We start from the raw sequence: 18,492 nt of genomic DNA, 5'->3' as shown, positions 1-18,492 counted from the left end.
CGGTGACAATTCCACAGCCAGCGACACTTAAAGGCGCCCATTGACTTTAATGCGCGTCAAATTGCCGCCGGCGTTGGAATTTACGCCGTTTCGTGGATTTTGTGGGAAATTTGCACATTTTTCGGTGAAGCAAAACTGGAAAAATTCGCCCATCACTATCTGCCACCAATAAAACCATAAAGGCTGTGCTCTGCATTGGCTTATTATCAGCTTTACCCCATATTCTTGGATTATAGTGAAAGAATGACATGAAGAGGCATATATATCAAAGGTCAATTTTCATATTCATGTACATTTTTTCAACATCTAATATTTAACTTGAATATCTAAAACTCGAACGAATATTAACAAGCCGGAAACTCGAATCGAGTTTTTTCTCCAAAAAAAACTTGGAATGTCAGGAAGGCTATTAACATCTTCAAATTGGTCACTGGACCTCTGCCATTGACTTCTACATGAACTCGGCAGGTTTTAGGTGGCGAATAGTCAAATTCAAATTTTTAAAGGACCAGTAACATGAAAATAGTTTTTAAAAAAATTAGTTAAAATACATCGAAAAACAAAAAACACAAATTAAACTTTGAAAGTCTTTATGAAGAAATAACTTACCAAAACTTCACTTGCGCTCCTCTTCAGAAAAGGCAATGATCCGTCGTGCGGCGCTCGATTTGTCCTCCCTGGCTGTCTCCTATAAGGAAGGCAGGGAGGATAAATTGAGTGCCGCACAATGGATCGCCGGATCACTTTCTGAAGAGGAGTGCAAGCAGAGTTTCAGTAAGTTATTTCTTAATAAAGACTGAGATTTGAAAGTTTAATTTGTCTTAGTGTTTTTTTTCCTATGTATGCTAAAAAAATTTTTTTTTTGATGTTACTGGTCCTTTAAAGGGGCAAGGTTTGATAAATCTCAAAATTAAAATTCGAATCGAGTTTGGATTACTGACAATTTGAATTTGAGAGTTTTGACCATACAAAAAAAAAAAATTCAAAAATTTGAATTTTCAATTTGGCCCTTAATACATCTGCCCCGTAACGTCACTCTTCACCAACCAATTATATTACTGACCCTTCTGCAAAACATACCTAGCATTATAGGAAAGACAAAAAAATTAACACAACCCACCATGTTTTTCACACTTTTGCACCCAATTTTTGGTTTCAAAAACAGTCACAGGCAAGTGTCGCTTGCATTTGGCAGATCTGTATTAATAAAGATCAAGTGGGGAAAGCACATTGGCTTCCTCCTAACTTCCTCGTATTAATTCAGAACCTTCATATTTTATAAAGCAGAATATATCTTTTTACAATACAATACGTCAGGGCCGTCAGATACACACTGCCTACAACTCCATCACTTTATGGTCAAACTGTCATCATTTTTTTTTTTCACCAGAACTGATTGAAATATATTCCTTCTACTTTCAGATGATTTCAACAGAGTGATTTTGTCCATGAAAAGGGGTGAAGAGTACACAGACTACATAAATGCCTCTTTTATTGATGTAAGTACAGGATCAGCCATATAATGCGTTTTATGGGAAAAGCAACTGTCATACGGGCTCAGTTAACATAAGCATATCCACAAAGAAAAGGGGGGTATTTTAAATGGGGGTAACTGTGGAGCTAACCCCCTGGCTGGAGCCTACCTGTACTTACTATACACATATAAATGCTGGAGAATTGCTACTAGAGCCTGCACTACACAAACCGTGTGTTTAGGGTTTGATAGAACAAAGTGGGAAGGTCCCTGGGCCACCAGCACTGGAGTGGTCCACAGGGGGGGGGGGGAGTAGATACAGTACAAATGTTAGTTTGTATTAATCTTTCTTACTTTAAAGGAAAAGCTAAAATTAAGTAAGTTTTATCAGAAAGGTCTATATAAATACACCAGTAAACCCTTAAAGTAATGCTGCTCTGAGTCCTCTGTCAAAAGAAACACTGCATTTCTTTCCTTCTATTGTGTACACATGGGCTTCTGTATCAGACTTCCTGCCTTCAGCTTAAACCTCCAGGGCTAGGGCTTGAGCATGCTCAGTTTGCTCCTCTCTCCCTCTCCTCCTCCCTTTCTTCCACTCCCTCCTCCCCTCCCTGTAAAACATTCTGCAGAATAAATATAGTGTTACAGCTTGTACTATTGCGGCTAATCTATTGGCAATAAACTGCTCTGATTGCTTCCCTTGTCTTTTAAATAAGACATATGACAAGAGGAGCCTTGTCCTGCCAGTGGCTGCTGTACCAATAACTTTACTTCCCGGTGTCCCGCTGGCCCAGTCGCACCCTGGCTGTGACCCGTAATCTCTTGCTCACCATCCCTCTGAATGGGAAGCCTGCCAGATAAAGACCCCTGGGCTTCTGGGCAGAGACACACGGTTAGATTCGAGGGAGATTAGTCGCCCGGCGACAAATCTTCTCTTCTTTGGGGCAACTGCCTTCCCACTGTAAATCCTGCGGCGACTAGAATCTGACCAAGTGTCTCTGCCTTCTAAAATGGCTTTGTGGAACAGAGACTTTCTTTCAGATCTGAAGCCACTAAGCACTGAGTTAAAGTTCAGTCCAGAACCAGTTAGGGGTTAATCAAAACAGCATTGTTTGGGATCAGATACAAAAGGAATGTGAAACATAAACAATGATACTCAAAACACTCCTTTATGATGCAGCGTCCCAGATACTCCGGCATCCCTGGACTTTTGTTTCTACTACTAATATTTGATTAAACTGAGGGGGGGGGAGTTTTACCAGGACTTGGTAATTATGTATGGAATTTAAGCAAAGACTCACATTTTCTCCAGGCTTAAGGTGGCCATAGACACTGTCGGACTGGCCCACTGGGATACCAGGAAAACTCCCGGTGGGCCCAGATGTCAGTGGGCCCTCTTGCCTCTAACCATTTGGTCTATTTCATGGTCATTCCCTATTTATTAATGGGAAAAAAAGAGACCTAAAAATGGAAGAATATAGTATAGTATGTAGAGGTAAAAGACTAAGAAAATAAAAAGGTTGAGTGAGGAGAGGAGGAATAATAGTTTGGAAAGTGGTCCCTCAGACAAAGGTTTTCTGGTGGGCCCCTGACATCCCAGTCCCACACTGGCCATAGACGTAACAATTGCGATCTTTCTTGGAAAAGATGTTTCCAAGAAAGATTGTTCATTTCAATACACACGTGTAGAGCTGAATCGTCAGATATACAGGTACAAACAATAGAATTCTACCTGGATCTGACGATTCAGCACAAAATTTTCAGCCCAGCCCGATCGATGAGCCGACCGACATCCAAGTCTTCTGCCGACATCGGCCGGCTCTTTTCCCACCATACATGCACCAAATATCGAACGAAAATTTGTTTTGTACAATATTATCTGTGCGTCTATGGTCACCTTTACATATTGCTCCAACTTAAGCTGATTAATTATATTTCTGGCTTGTTCAGAAAAGGGTGAAAACATTTTCCTGGTCATTTGGTGAGTTTCATTATAAATGGCCTTCAGGCTGGTAACCCTCAGCCACTGCTCTGGGTCCCCCTAGGGGGCGTCCCCATTATTTTTATACATGAGGTATGAATTCACCTATTAAAAAGGCTCATTGAAAAGTATCCTAACACGCTCCTTGCCCTTCTGTCTAATGGTGCTGTGCGCCTCAGGAAAGAGCTTTGGAGGGGTCTAGGATTAAAAATGAGAGACAGACGATTAGTTTGTGCTAGAACTATATTTTATAAAGGCAGTGACTCGTGGGGCCATCATTAGTGTTTTCCTGCGCTCCTGGGAATTGCCCCTCTGTTCATTTGTGCCGTTGGTATCTGGGTTGTGCCATGCAGGTCAACAGAGGGGCAATTGTTAGTGTTTCACCACCTGGAAATGATACGTGTGCCATTGCACTAAACAAGGTTCTACCCCCGCATGGCACATTCTGTAGCCGGAAGTAGAAAGCAGTGCATCATGGGATGAGGGCACAGAGGAAGAGCCCGATTACTAATGTCATTTTCCTTCTCCAGGGCTACCGGCAGAAAGACTATTTCATTGCAACCCAAGGGCCACTGCCTCAAACGGTGGAAGATTTCTGGAGGATGGTGTGGGAATGGAAATCTCATACCATCGTCATCCTCACAGAGTTGCAGGAAAGGGAACAGGTAAGTGACGCTGTGCTTCTGTCCTTCCAAGTCCAACCCGCCGTACTTCTGTTCTTTTAAGCTTTCTCTTATGTCACACGTTATTTAGGATGAAATATACAGAGTTTCTTTTTTACTAATATCACCTATTAAGACAATAGGAACCAGCAATACCACAATGCTAAGGCTGACAATTATCTCAGTCCGAATTTATCTCAATATTTTCTGAAAAAAACTCTGACCCAATCCGCACTGTTTTTTTTCGGCTTATCTATTAATACACTTTCCTGAAAATTTTGTTTCTGGAAAAAATCAGAATTTCTCAATTTTTTTCGGATTTTTCACCCGAACCCAGCGCACATCAAAAAATCATTGGGACTTCTCCCATTGACTTATATGCAACCTCGACAGGTCTGAGATGCAGGATTTTCTGATTCTGACTTTTCCATCCTCGGGATTTAATAAATTCTGAAGACTTCACAATTTTTTTAAAAGTCCGAATTTTTCTCGATTTTTGCATTCAGAGTTTAGTAAATAACCCCCTTAGTCTACAACAGGGATGTTCAAAAGGTAGACAGAATCCAAAAATATCTAATTTTTCTTAAAACTACTCAGACAAAATTAGATTTTTTTCCCCCCTTATTTGTCAATGCACTTTCCCCCGAAAATGTCTTGTTTGGGAAAAAACTTGATAAAATCGTGAAAAACTCTGAATAACGCGACTTCGTCACTGAAAACGGCAACTTTTTCAGTTTTTGATGCCTGTAAATCTTTGGATTATTACACAAAACCCAGCGCAGATCAGGAAATCTTCGGGACTTCTTCCATCTTCTTCTACATGAACTCGGCAGGTCTGAGTTGGAGTACTTTTTTATTCGGACTTTTAACACCCTTGGGGTTTAATAAATCCCCCAAAAAAATTTGAGTTTTTTTTCCCCACAAAAAAATTGTGTTTATCTCCTTTAGGGCAGAGAAACTCGGGCAGATTCAGGGAGATCAGTTGCCCGGCAACAAATCTCCTCTTCTTCGGGGTGACTAATCTCCCCAAACTGCCTTCCCACCGGCTAGAATGAAAATCGCTGGCGGGATGGCAATCGGTGCAAAGTTGCCCTAAAGGTGGCCATACACGGGCAGATAAAGCTGCCGATATGGGTCGTTTGGACCGATTTGACAGCTTATCTGCCCGTGTATGGGGGCTTCCGACGGGTCTTCCCGATCGATATCTGGCCACGATATCGATCGGGAAGGTTGGATTTTTACCCAACCGACCCGTCGGAGCCGCTTGGCGCATCGTAATTCGATCGTTCGGCCATAAGGCCGAACGTTTGAATTACCCCCGATATAGCCATGCAGTTTAGTGGCATATCGGGGAAAGATCCGCTCGTTTGGCGATGTCGCCAAACGAGCGGATCTTGGAGTCTATGGCCACCTTAAGTTTCCTCGTTTGGCAGCTTCGGGCGACTTTGGAAAACGTATCGCTGTGAGTGCCATCCCGCTGGCGATTTTCATTCCAGCCGGCGGGAAGGCAGTTCGGGGAGATTAGTCACCCCAAAGAATCTGCCCGTGTCTCTGCCCTTGAAAGGCCAATGAGAAAAAAATCAGACTTTAATAAATAAGCCCCCACAAGCAGACCTTGCATTAGTAAAGTATGGGCGCTCCTGGTCTACCACAATGCTAAGGCTGGTTGCTATGGGCAACTCCACTGGTGCAATTTTGTACAGGCAATGGTAAAAGCGTAATTGATTCTGTCTCTTCACAGGAAAAATGCTGCCAGTACTGGCCATCGGAAGGCGCCGTGACGCACGGGGAAATAAATATAGAGATTAAAAGTGACCGACTCCTGGACACAATAAGTGTGAGAGACTTCATAGTTACAAGCAGCCAGGTAAAAGTTTTGCCGAGTATTTCTAATGTTTGCTGGCTGTGATGGAGACTAGAATCTTGGCGGCTCATTAAAATCACATTTGATGACTGGACATGATGGCAGGTTGACTGTGACGGAGAGTAAAATTCTAGCAGCTGATTGGCTACAGTGCGCCCCATTAGCACCCATAACATACTTCTGCTGTATATCCAGACCAACATTACAAGTGGTGTAGATCGAGGTTCTCCCTGATGTATTGCCAAAGCCACCCAATATGTAGAGAAATATTCAGTGGCCAATGACCAGGACTGCCATTTGTAATCATGGGGCGCATACTATTAAATCAGAAAGGCCCTCACCGCAGGATGCTGCAATTATTAAGTCAACCAGTCTAGTGAAATGGGGCCCCTGCACGGCCCCTAATGCAAACAGTCCCAACTCCCTGCAAGCCATACCCCTTTCATGACCTGTGAATGATGCCCCCCCTCTGCCACAGAGCCTTCCCCTGTACCCTCTGTTGATAGCGGCCCAGCCTATGACAGAATAGTATTTGTGCTCTTCTGGTATTTGGAAAGCTACGGCATTCGATTCATTATTTTATTACTTGGTTTATTTGTACATATAAAGCAATTACTTTGTACCAAGTTTACTCCAGCTCCATTTTATACCTCTCGTCCTATGTATTTCAGGGGTAACAGGAGGCTTTAAATAAATAATATGGAATTGAAATCTTATTTCCCCTATAGGAGAAGCAGACTCGGTTGGTTCGGCAGTTTCATTTTCATGGCTGGCCTGAAATAGGGATTCCAGCAGAAGGGAAAGGAATGATAGACCTCATTGCAGCTGTCCAGAAACAGCAGCAACAGACCGGAAACCACCCAATCGTTGTCCATTGCAGGTACATGATGGTCACACCTATAGAGGTGCCTATAGTAACAGTGGGATAATATTCTCTGGGAAGGGTGTGTGACTGTGGGATAGCAGGTATAGTAGGGAGAGATGGTGCCTATAGTAACAGTGGATAATAGTCTCTGGGAAGGGAGTGTGACTGTGGGATAGCAGGTATAGTAGGGAGAGATGGTGCCTATAGTAACAGTGGGATAATATTCTCTGGGAAGGGAGTGTGACTGTGGGATAGCAGGTATAGTAGGGAGAGATGGTGCCTATAGTAACAGTGGGATAATAGTCTCTGGGAAGGGAGTGTGACTGTGGGATAGCAGGTATAGTAGGGAGAGATGGTGTCTATAGTAACAGTGGATAATAGTCTCTGGGAAGGGAGTGTGACTGTGGGATAGCAGGTATAGTAGGAAGAGATGGTGCCTATAGTAACAGTGGGATAATAGTCTCTGGGAAGGGAGTGTGACTGTGGGATAGCAGGTATAGTAGGGAGAGATGGTGCCTATAGTAACAGTGGATAATAGTCTCTGGGAAGGGAGTGTGACTGTGGGATAGCAGGTATAGTAGGGAGAGATGGTGCCTATAGTAACAGTGGGATAATATTCTCTGGGAAGGGAGTGTGACTGTGGGATAGCAGGTATAGTAGGGAGAGATGGTGCCTATAGTAACAGTGGATAATAGTCTCTGGGAAGGGAGTGTGACTGTGGGATAGCAGGTATAGTAGGGAGAGATGGTGCCTATAGTAACAGTGGGATAATAGTCTCTTGGAAGGGAGTGTGACTGGGACAGCAGGTATAGTAGGGAGAGAGACGGTGCCTATAGTAACAGTGGGATAATAGTCTCTGGGAAGGGAGTGTGACTGTGGGATAGCAGGTATAGTAGGGAGAGATGGTGCCTATAGTAACAGTGGATAATAGTCTCTGGGAAGGGAGTGTGACTGTGGGATAGCAGGTATAGTAGGAAGAGATGGTGCCTATAGTAACAGTGGATAATAGTCTCTGGGAAGGGTGTGTGACTGTGGGATAGCAGGTATAGTAGGGAGAGATGGTGCCTATAGTAACAGTGGGATAATAGTCTCTGGGAAGGGAGTGTGACTGGGACAGCAGGTATAGTAGGGAGAGACGGTGCCTATAGTAACAGTGGGATAATAGTCTCTGGGAAGGGAGTGTGACTGTGGGATAGCAGGTATAGTAGGGAGAGATGGTGCCTATAGTAACAGTGGATAATACTCTCTGGGAAGGGAGTGTGACTGTGAGATAGCAGGTATAGTAGGGAGAGATGGTGCCTATAGTAACAGTGGATAATAGTCTCTGGGAAGGGTGTGTGACTGTGGGATAGCAGTTATAGTAGGGAGAGATGGTGCCTATAGTAACAGTGGATAATAGTCTCTGGGAAGGGAGTGTGACTGTGGGATAGCAGGTATAGTAGGGAGAGATGGTGCCTATAGTAACAGTGGATAATAGTCTCTGGGAAGGGAGTGTGACTGTGGGATAGCAGGTATAGTAGGGAGAGATGGTGCCTATAGTAACAGTGGATAATAGTCTCTGGGAAGGGAGTGTGACTGTGGGATAGCAGGTATAGTAGGGAGAGATGGTGCCTATAGTAACAGTGGATAATAGTCTCTGGGAAGGGAGTGTGACTGTAGGATAGCAGGTATAGTAGGGAGAGATGGTGCCTATAGTAACAGTGGATAATAGTCTCTGGGAAGGGAATGTGACTGTGGGATAGCAGGTATAGTAGGGAGAGATGGTGCCTATAGTAACAGTGGATAATAGTCTCTGGGAAGGGAGTGTGACTGTAGGATAGCAGGTATAGTAGGGAGAGATGGTGCCTATAGTAACAGTGGGATAATAGTCTCTGGGAAGGGAGTGTGACTGTGGGATAGCAGGTATAGTAGGGAGAGATGGTGCCTATAGTAACAGTGGGATAATAGTCTCTGGGAAGGGAGTGTGACTGTGGGATAGCAGGTATAGTAGGGAGAGATGGTGCCTATAGTAATGTGAACCTAAACAATACATCTCTATATTTATGCAGCGCGGGAGCAGGAAGAACAGGCACATTCATTGCACTAAGTAACATTCTGGAGCGAGTGAAAGCAGAAGGATTGCTGGATGTTTTCCAGACCATAAAAAGTTTACGGATGCAGAGGCCACATATGGTGCAAACACTGGTAAGAGAACAAGGGGGTCCTGGTTTAATCCGTCCCTGTATCTCTCTTGCCCTCACTGTCTTCCTAAAGTAGCTCCGAAACCCCTTGTATCTACTGTATCTTGAGCCCTGATAATTGCAAACGAGTGTTTCCATGGCAACTTCTGTTTTCTTTTGCAGGAACAGTATGAATTCTGCTATAAAGTGGTACAAGACTTCATTGACATATTTTCCGATTACGCCAATTTCAAGTGACAGCTGCAGCCGGGGGGAGGAGTCTCGATCTTGTTTTTTTTTTTTTTTTAATATGTACAAATCCTGTAATTTTATCAACTGTCTTGGGGTTAATTTATCCTGCTTTTGACAAACCGCTTTTGTATTCGAACCCTACTGTGCATCCAGCGTCTCAGCCTCGTGTTGTATAAAGATTAAAAAGCGTACGCGGGGGGCGGGGAGAGACATGTACAATAATGTATATATTTATTTATTTACAAATGAAAATGTATATTATCTTACAAGAGACTTATATGCAATTTCTATTGGTCGCTTGCCTTTTTTTTTTTAACCCCTGGGCGTCCGAGAGGCTTGATGTTACATTTTTCGCCATTTTCAGGTGGAGAATAATGAAAAAGCAACCGCTACAAAATGATGGCGGATCTCCGGGAGCAACATTATCTGAGATATTTATGGTTCAGTCTATTAACCTTATTATAAAGTCACTTTTACCATTGTATCAATATTAATTCATAGCTGGAGGGTCATAACGAAGTGTTTTCTCTCCATTCCCTTAGCCAACAATAGGGGGTCAAGTTTGTGGGGGGCTCGTTGTAGGGCTGGTGGACGCCATGTTTTAGGTGAGCAAAAGCACAATTGATAAATTACCATGAAATCTGCAATAGGCCTTAAATTTAGGGCACTTGTTTAAAAACTATTAATGGTTAATCCATGTGGACTACGTATTAGGGCAGGGGCACACTAAGATACTGGGGGGGAATTAATTGCTCAGGGATAAATCGCTTCTTTTTCGGGCGACTAACCTCCCTAAACTGCCTCCCTGCCAGCTAGAATGAAAGTCGACAGCAGGATGGCACTCGGAACGCTTTGTTTTCCGAAGTCGCCTCACGAGGAAACTTCGGGCCACTTCGGAAACCGAAGCGTTCCGAGTGCCATCCCATTGGCGACTTACACTCTAGGGGGAGGCAGTTTGGGGAGATTAGTCGCCCGAAGAAGAAGCGTTTTTGACGTGGGGCGACTAATCTCCCTCAGTAGATTAGTGTGCCCTTGCCCTTAAATGACCAGTAACATCAATTTTTAAAAAAAAATAAAAAATTCGTTAGTATAGAACAAAAACAAAACAGAAGGACAAATTAAACTTTTAAATCACTATTTTTTTTTATTAAGAAATAACTTACCGAAACTCTGCTTGCGCTCCTCTTCAGAAAAGGCGATCCATCATGCGGCACTTGATTTCTTCTCCCTTCCTTATAGGAGATAGCCAGGGAGGAGAAATTGAGCGCCGCATGATGGATCGTCGCTGTGTCGCCTTTTCTGAAGAGGAGCACAAGCGGAGTTTCAGTAATTTATTTCATAATAAAGACTTACAATTTAAATAGTGATGCACCGAATCCACCGATTCGGGCCAGGCAGAAGGATTCGGGCCGAATCTGAAAACTGCTGAAAAAGGCTGAATCCTTCTGCCTGGCTGAACCGAATCCTCATTTGCATATGCAAATTAAGGGGGCGGGGAGGGAAATTGCGTGAATTTTTGCACAAAACAAGGAAGCAAAACATTTTTCCGTTCCCACCCCTAATTTGCATATGCAAATTCGGATTTGGTTCGGTATTTGGCCAAATATTTCGCAAAGGATTCGGGGGTTCGGTCGAATCCACAATAGTGGATTCGGTGCATCCTTAGATTTAAAAGTTTAATATGTCTGTGTTTTTTTTTTTCTTTCTATACTAACGATTTTTTTTTTTTTTAAACATAATGTTAATGATCCATTAAAGGGGATGTTCACCCTTTTATTAATATAGATGGAGCTATTCTGAGCAACCTTTCACTTGGTCATCATTATTTATTTTGTCTTGCAACTTAAAATGAACTCAGGTTGGCAGGGTCACGGACCCTGGCCAAAAAAAATCTTCCACATAGATCTTCCACTATGACTTCCAAACTGGAAAATTTGAAATTTCAAGCCTTAAAGGGGAACAAAAGTCTAAAATAGAATAATGCTAGAAATGCTGTATTTTGTATACTAAACATAAGCATGAATTAATGCACCAGAAGCCTAATTAAACAAATTATTTATGCTTTCAAAGTTGGCCACAGGGGGTCACCATCTTGTAACTTTAAACATATTTGCAAGACCAAGACTGTGCACATGCTCAGTGTGATCTGGGCTGCTTAGAGATAGTCATAAATGATCAAAACAGCACAAGTCAAATAATATCTCTCAGAAGCCGATACAGCAAAACTGATTAATAATCAGAATATACAGACTGTACTGGGTCCTGTGTTGTCATTTAATCTAATGTGGATTTTATAGTTTTTATATTGGTTAATACAAACTTTCTCCAACTCTGCAGAACCAGTGGCTGCAGCAAAATAATCCTCCAAATAGAATCCCAGTTTATCTATTTAAATCTAGCTCCATGATCTTTGTCCCTGTAGCTGGAGTTGGAAACAGTAAAGGGGATGTAAAGGCAAAAATAAAATCCAATACAAATCTCTACGCAGTCGCCGACTGCTCTACAGGGAAACAAACAAAGCTGCTTGAGTTCTGCATGGCTGGGAAGTAAGGCGGGGGCTTCCCCTGCTGTTCATAAGTATGATTGTTTCCCTGCAGGGCAGTTAGGGACCGTCTGACAATTGCTATCTGCAGCTGTAAATGAAGGGAAAATTTCACTGCATACAGTCAGGTTTCTTATAAAAACGTTACAAGTATATTGAAGATAGGTTTCTTTTTCATTAAAGAAAGTAAAAATTGGATTTTATTTTTTGCCTTTAAATTCCCTTTAAAGTTGCAGCTACAAAAAACATATATGTCATTTAGAAACCACTAAAAAATTCAATTTCACTCCTGCAGCTTTTATTAAACTGCAACTCACGGCATGTTTTGTCATTATTTGGGAAACTAGGGGGACGTTTAAGGGCCACAACAGTTATAGGGTCACAGAGGGGAAAGCCCTTCCCAAAGCTGAAACATTAACAATAAGTAACTGTAAACGATTGACTCTACAACTCAACTGGCTTTTGAGGTCATTGATGGAATTATGTCGCTTTCTCCTATGCATACTTTGTTTTCTATGTCTTGATTGTATCAATGCAAAGAAATAAATGCTGCGCCTCTTTTTGTTACACAGATTTCCCATTGATACAAGTCACTAATATTGTTTTTTAAGTATTAGGTATAAACAGTTATAAGACAAAAAGCGGCTCTATCCTAAAGAAAAGTGGATAAATGGCTGATTATGTAAAGGCAATGGTCCGGGTGTGTGAAACCCCCAAATTCTACATGCTAGGCAGCAATTTCAATTAAACTTTGGCTCACCCGATAACGGAATTGACCTGGGTGTATTTACCCCAGGTCTGTCACTTTTGGGGCCAATCATGCGGCGCTCTATTTCTCCTCCCTGGCTATCTCCTATAGAAGGCAGGAAGGAGAAATGGAGCGCCGCACAATGGATCGTCGCCCTGTCGCCGTTTCAGAAGAGGAGCGCATGCAGAGACTCGGTAAGTAATTTCTTAATAAAAGCTTTGTGAATTAAAAGTTTAAACTGTGTTGGTGGTTTTTTTTGGTTAAAAAGAAACAAATTTTAAAAAAAAAATAAAAATACTGTTACTGGTCCTTTAATGCCAGGGCCGAGATGGGGTGCACTACAATCACATACCTCCCAACATTTTGGAAAAAGAGAGACAAAAAGATAAATATTTGTCAGGTTATGAAAGTTTGAACACATCTGTGTTTTTTTTCCCAGTTATTACAGTTTTGGTAATGAAGGTGAATTGCCCTTTAAGCTGCAAGTCACAGTTTCCCCAAGAGACCTGCTTATCTTAAATTGTAACAAAAGTATCAAAGTGCACCTGCCACCTATTCTGGGCTCTCTGCAAAAAGCCAATTACGTTTTAGAAACTTTGAATCTTTTTCTAGCTGTTCAGTGCAGGCAATCAAACAAAAAGTCGGGACATTTCAGTAACAATCCGGGACTGTGGGTTGAGCCATCAAACTTGGGACTGTCTCGCACAAAACAGCTTGTGTGAAAGTGGCCGGCACTGGGACCATGTGGCCTCGGGGCGCTGCTTTGTGAAATCCGGCCCTGAGGAGCCCCATTGCAAATACTGCTTACAAAATGAAAAGAAGGAGTTTGCAGGAAATGAGTGGCGTTTGGGTGCATCATAGGTGGAGTTTTGGCATAATTGGGGAGTGGCCAGGGCAATGCATACATGTGTCTTTGTTTTATTATTATTAGGATCCCATTTTACTTGTTGGAAGGTGGACCCAGAGGACACCCAGGCTAATAATTGGGGACCCAAAGAGGGAGAGCCTGCCTCCTCTGAAAAAAACAGAGCAGATAGCATGGTCAAGGGGCATGGCCTGGATGAAATGGGAGGTGTATATGTGCCTGGAATGGGTGTGGCTTGGACAGAAAAGGGATGTGCCTACAAAATGGGCAGTTTATAATACTACCATGAAGGTGTCTCTTGAATTACCAACGAAGTAGATTAATCGAGGAAATGCAGTTGTCAATAGCAACCAATAAGTAATTTGTTTTTGAGCAGTGAACTGCACTCTGGGAAATGAAACAACAACATAAATGATTTCTACTGGCAGTTGCCTTTCTGTCGTTTGGCACCTAGTTAGCAATGACATTCAATTCAACTGTTTCCATGGTGGGGGGGGGCGGGCACGTGTCCCTCTGTTGTATCACAATGAAAAAGCGGGGGCTGAAGCAGCTGTAGAAGCATCTTACAGAATCACTTAAGTGGAGTAAAGGAGAACCTCGTTGTTTTAAATTATGTTTTACAAGTCAGTTTGAATTTAAAAGTCCAAACAAAGAGGACATTAACCCTTACCATTAGTGATGGGTGAACCTGTCCCGTTTCGCTTCGTGAGAAAAATTCACAAAACGCATTGAAGTCAAAATTATTTTGACGAGTGTGACAATTTTTATATGTGCGACTATTTTGTTCAAATGCATTAAAGGTGAAGCCAAACCCAAAAGTTAAAAAAACCCTACATAGACCCCCATACCTCCTCCCCCCAGCCTAAGTGTTACCCTGGGCAACTGCCCCTAACTCTTAACTTACCCCTCCATGCAGATTCTGTCCAGCGGAATTCACACCAGTTTTACCAGTGCAGGGCCACACTGCATTATATATTTATTACTTTAAAACAATCTAAATTGTTTGATGTTACTGTTCCTTTAAGGCAGTGCTCCCCAACCAGTAGCTTGTGAGTAACATGTTGCTCTCCAACCCCTTGGATGTTGCTCCCAGTGGCCTCAAAGCAGGTGATTATTTTTGAATTAGTACAGTGCCAAGTAGAGTCTCCTGTAGGCTGCCAATCCACATAGGGGCTACCAAATAGCCCCAATCACAGCCCTTATTTGGCACCCAATGGACTTCTTCATGCTTGTGTTGCTCCCAAACTCTTTTTTACATTTAAATGTGGCCCATGGGTAAAAAAAGGTTGGGGACCCCTGTTTTAAGGTGATCAGCTAGGGTATCTAACCAACTGGAGGGCATCACGTAGGACATCTTCTCATTGATCTTCTCAGTGACCGCTTATTGGAACTGCCACAAATGAAGAGGAGCTGCGGCATGGTGCATCAGCCGATAACATTTGCAAAATGTCAGAATATCTGCAATCCAATAGGAAAGCAAAGTGGTTTATATTTATGGCCCCCATACCTGGCGTACATTCCCAGATGCTTGGCCACTTAGGCATATTTGGTTATTCAGAGCTTATAGCTCATGTTAGTTTGATATCATGTGATCTCTACATACACATTTAGTGCAGTTATGTTATATAAATGAAAAATAACTCCCAATCAGCTGAGCCCTGCGTGTCTATATTCTCCAGTAGAGCTGAGGGAGAGACCAGTATGTTCTGCCTGAGCCCATTAGTCTTATTGTGCCCCATGCCTCCCCGGCAATACTCGCTGCCATCAATTAGGCAATTAAATAATGATGAACGTAAGAGCCCAGACCACCCACCTAGAGCAGCGAGCAGCCAGAATAATGGGTCAGCATATGTGCAATTTAGTAAGTGAATCAGCTGCACATGAATATCTTTTCATAAAAGGGATTATTCCAGCACTGAGGCAGGCACCGACCTGTTGCAACTTGAACGTTTAACTTTTATGTAGGGCAACTGCACACCTGGGACTACACTGCTGCACGTGTGTATTTGGATGAGAGCATTAGCATTCAGCCTTATGGCTCTTACACACGGCGGTTTTTCATGCGTTCCCCTGCGTTGTGCTTTCTTCCGTTCAGCCGCAGGGGAGCGCACTCAATTATCGTCAAGGGGGCTGTACTCACACAGACGCATGTATGCGCTGAACGCAGGTGAAATGAAACATGCTGCGTCCCAACCTGCGTTTGGCGCTTACATGCGACTGTTTGAGTACAGCCCACTTCGCAATAATTGAGTGTGTCTACTCCTGTGCTCCCCTGCGGCTAAACGGAAGAGAGAGCAACCCAGGGGAGTGCAGGAAAAACCGCCTGTGTGTAAGAGCCCGTATAGGGGCATTTTAACAATCACAAAACAAATTGCCTTTTACAGTACACAAATAATAAGGCTTAGTTACAAACTCATGTGCAATGTTCAAAAAAGGCGATTCATAAATCACGCACAGGTTGCGACACTAGTTTTTCTGTCTTGGCTTTGAGTTTGCTGATGGAACATCATTGAAGTCATTAGTGTGTGATGGATGCAGGTCAGTTTCATGTGTAGGTGCAATGGAATTTAAAACCTAATATACCTATAGGGGCAAATTTACTTACCTCCGGAGTTGTGCCAGCGTTGACTTCGCCGCACTTCGACAGGCTAAGTTTTGCCAGGGCGCCGCTAATTCACTAAAATCGGAAGTTGCGCTCAGGGAGGCGAAAAGTAGCGAAGTTGTGCTACTGTTAATTCTTCAAGCAAAGCGAAGTTACGATAGCGATGCCTAATTTGCATACGGCGCCAAGTTAAAGTACAATGGACGTATATGTAGCAGCAAATACATTACACTACACAAGCCTGGGACAGCCCACTCCTGTTTCTGCTTGCACTACTGCCCACTTACAAAACACTCCCAGCCCTTCTACTTGCACTCCCAAATCCCCACTGCATTCACTTCCCCACACACCCATTCCTTGCCTACTCATTTCTTAACTTCCCAACTTTTCCCTTATCGGGTGTCAGTCCCTCATTTCCTTTCTTAATCCTACTTGTCTGTACCCCACCTCTAATGGGACCTACCTGCGCTCCCCTGCGTTGCGCTTTCTTCCATTCAGCCGCAGGGGAGCGCAGGAGTAGACACACTGAATTATTGTCAATGGGGCTGTACTCACACAGACGCATGTAAGCGCCAACTGCAGGTTGGGACGCAGCATGTTGCATTTTACCTGCGTTTGGCGCTTACATGCGTCTGTGTGAGTACAGCCCCCTTGACAATAATTCAGTGCGTCTACTCCTGCGCTCCCCTGCGGCTGAACGGAAGAAAGTTCGGGGAGATAGTTGCTCAAAAGACGAGGCGATTAGTCTCCCCGAATCTCCTCGTGTGGCCTTACCCTAAGATATATTGGTTCTAACTCTCAATGAATATCTGACACCCAACTCCTGAATGAAGACAGAATGAAGAGAAACAGATGCTGAGAGAGGAATAATGAAGATAAACTTGATTATTTCAGAAAGTGTACAGAATATTTAATTGATTATATTTCATTTCTTATTTCAGTATGATGAAGCTGATATTAACTCATAATTTTCACAATAGTTCCCTTTAATTATACTGTAGGGCATATTTATCAAGGGTCGAATTTCAAATTTGAAAAACTTCGAAATTCGAATTCAAAAAGTCCAACCGAAATTAAGTTGAAGGTTTTTTTTTGTTTTTTTTGGCCGAATAGGTCCGTTTTCGATCGAACAGGTCCGTATATGGCCTAATTTGAATCGTACGAATGGAAGCAATAGCGCATTCAATCAAGTTCGAATCAAAGTTTTTCCCAAACAGAGGTCCCCCATAGGCTAAAACAGCCATTGGGCAGGTTTTAGATGGCGAATGGTTGAAGTCGAATTTTTAAAGAGACAGTACATGAATTTTCTAATTTTTGTAAAATTCGAATTGAATTAGGACTATTCCCTAGTCAAGGTACAGAAAAACTAGGGATGCACCGAATCAAGGATTCGGCCTTTTTCAGCAGGATTCAGCTTTAGCCGAATCCTTCTGCCCCGCCAAACCCAGAATTTGCATATGCAAATTAGGGTCATGGAAGGAAATTGCATGACTTTTTGTCACAAAACAAGGAAGTAAAAAATGTTTTCCCATTCCCACCCCTAATTAGCATATGCAAATTAAGGTTCGGTATTCGGCCGAATCTTTTGCGAAGGATTCAGGGATTTGGTGCATCCCTAACAAAAACAGCTCGTAATTCGATTTTTTTTTTAATTCGAAAATTCACCTCAACCTTCGATAAATCTGCCCCCTAGTATATCACCCAACCATGTCCTTCGATATCTACTACAATGGCCTCCTAGTGCCCCCATGATGCTGCCAACCTGCTTTTTTTTTTTTTATATATTTTGTTGTCTTTTAATATTTAGTTGCATTGCTGGGTGCAGTGGGCGCACTTGCTCAGAGCGCCTCTGTGGAGCAACTTTTCAATTGGTCTTCATTGTTTATAGGTTTATAATCATTTGCCTTTTTCTTCTGACTCTTTGCAGCTTTCAAATGGGGGTCGCTGACCCCGTCTAAAGAACAAATGCTCTGTAAGGCTACAAATGTATTGTTAATGCTACTTTATATTACTGATCTTTCTATTCAGACCTCTCCTATTCATATTCCAGTCTCTTATTTAGTTTGATGCAATCTGGTTGCTATGGTCCAACTTACCCTAGCAACCAGATGGTTTAAAATGCAAATTAAAGAACAGCTAAATAAAAAGCTAAATAACTCAACACCCACAAATAATAAAAAATGAAAAACAATTGCAAATTGTCTCAGAATATCACTCTCTACAGCATATTAAAAGTTATCCCTTTAAACTGTGCAAACTGGACATTGCTCTTGTTTCATTCTGAAGACTCTAAGGAGACATTTTCTCTACCACATTGTACTCACCCAAGTGACTTTACTTTCGTTTTCACATTTTGATCAAGTAATTGCGTCTATTCCACATCGCCTCAAACTGCCCTATGAAATTTCGCCGCTAAATTCCCGCCCACGGCTTCCCAATTCCGCAACGCCCCCCTCAGGTTACGTCACACAGCCACCG

At 42.6% G+C, this 18,492-nt stretch overlaps 1 protein-coding gene across 1 annotated transcript in view; it reads left to right on the top strand.

Moving 5' to 3' along the window:
• LOC108697391 (receptor-type tyrosine-protein phosphatase epsilon) overlaps nucleotides 1–9,545 on the top strand; it is a 117,089-nt gene extending 107,544 nt beyond the window's left edge. The window contains exons 15-20 of the mRNA XM_018227397.2: nucleotides 1,423–1,499; nucleotides 3,986–4,120; nucleotides 5,859–5,984; nucleotides 6,710–6,861; nucleotides 8,895–9,030; nucleotides 9,189–9,545. Of these exons, the coding sequence (XP_018082886.1) occupies nucleotides 1,423–1,499; nucleotides 3,986–4,120; nucleotides 5,859–5,984; nucleotides 6,710–6,861; nucleotides 8,895–9,030; nucleotides 9,189–9,263 (701 nt within the window). The 3' untranslated portion in view covers nucleotides 9,264–9,545. The remainder of the gene's footprint in view (nucleotides 1–1,422; nucleotides 1,500–3,985; nucleotides 4,121–5,858; nucleotides 5,985–6,709; nucleotides 6,862–8,894; nucleotides 9,031–9,188) is intronic.
• Nucleotides 9,546–18,492: the final 8,947 nt, after the last annotated feature.

This window comes from Xenopus laevis, chromosome 7S (genome assembly GCF_017654675.1).
Source record: "Xenopus laevis strain J_2021 chromosome 7S, Xenopus_laevis_v10.1, whole genome shotgun sequence".
Taxonomy (NCBI): domain Eukaryota; kingdom Metazoa; phylum Chordata; class Amphibia; order Anura; family Pipidae; genus Xenopus; species Xenopus laevis.
Note: the sequence above shows the minus strand (reverse complement) of the source record. Positions and strands in the feature narration are given on the sequence as shown.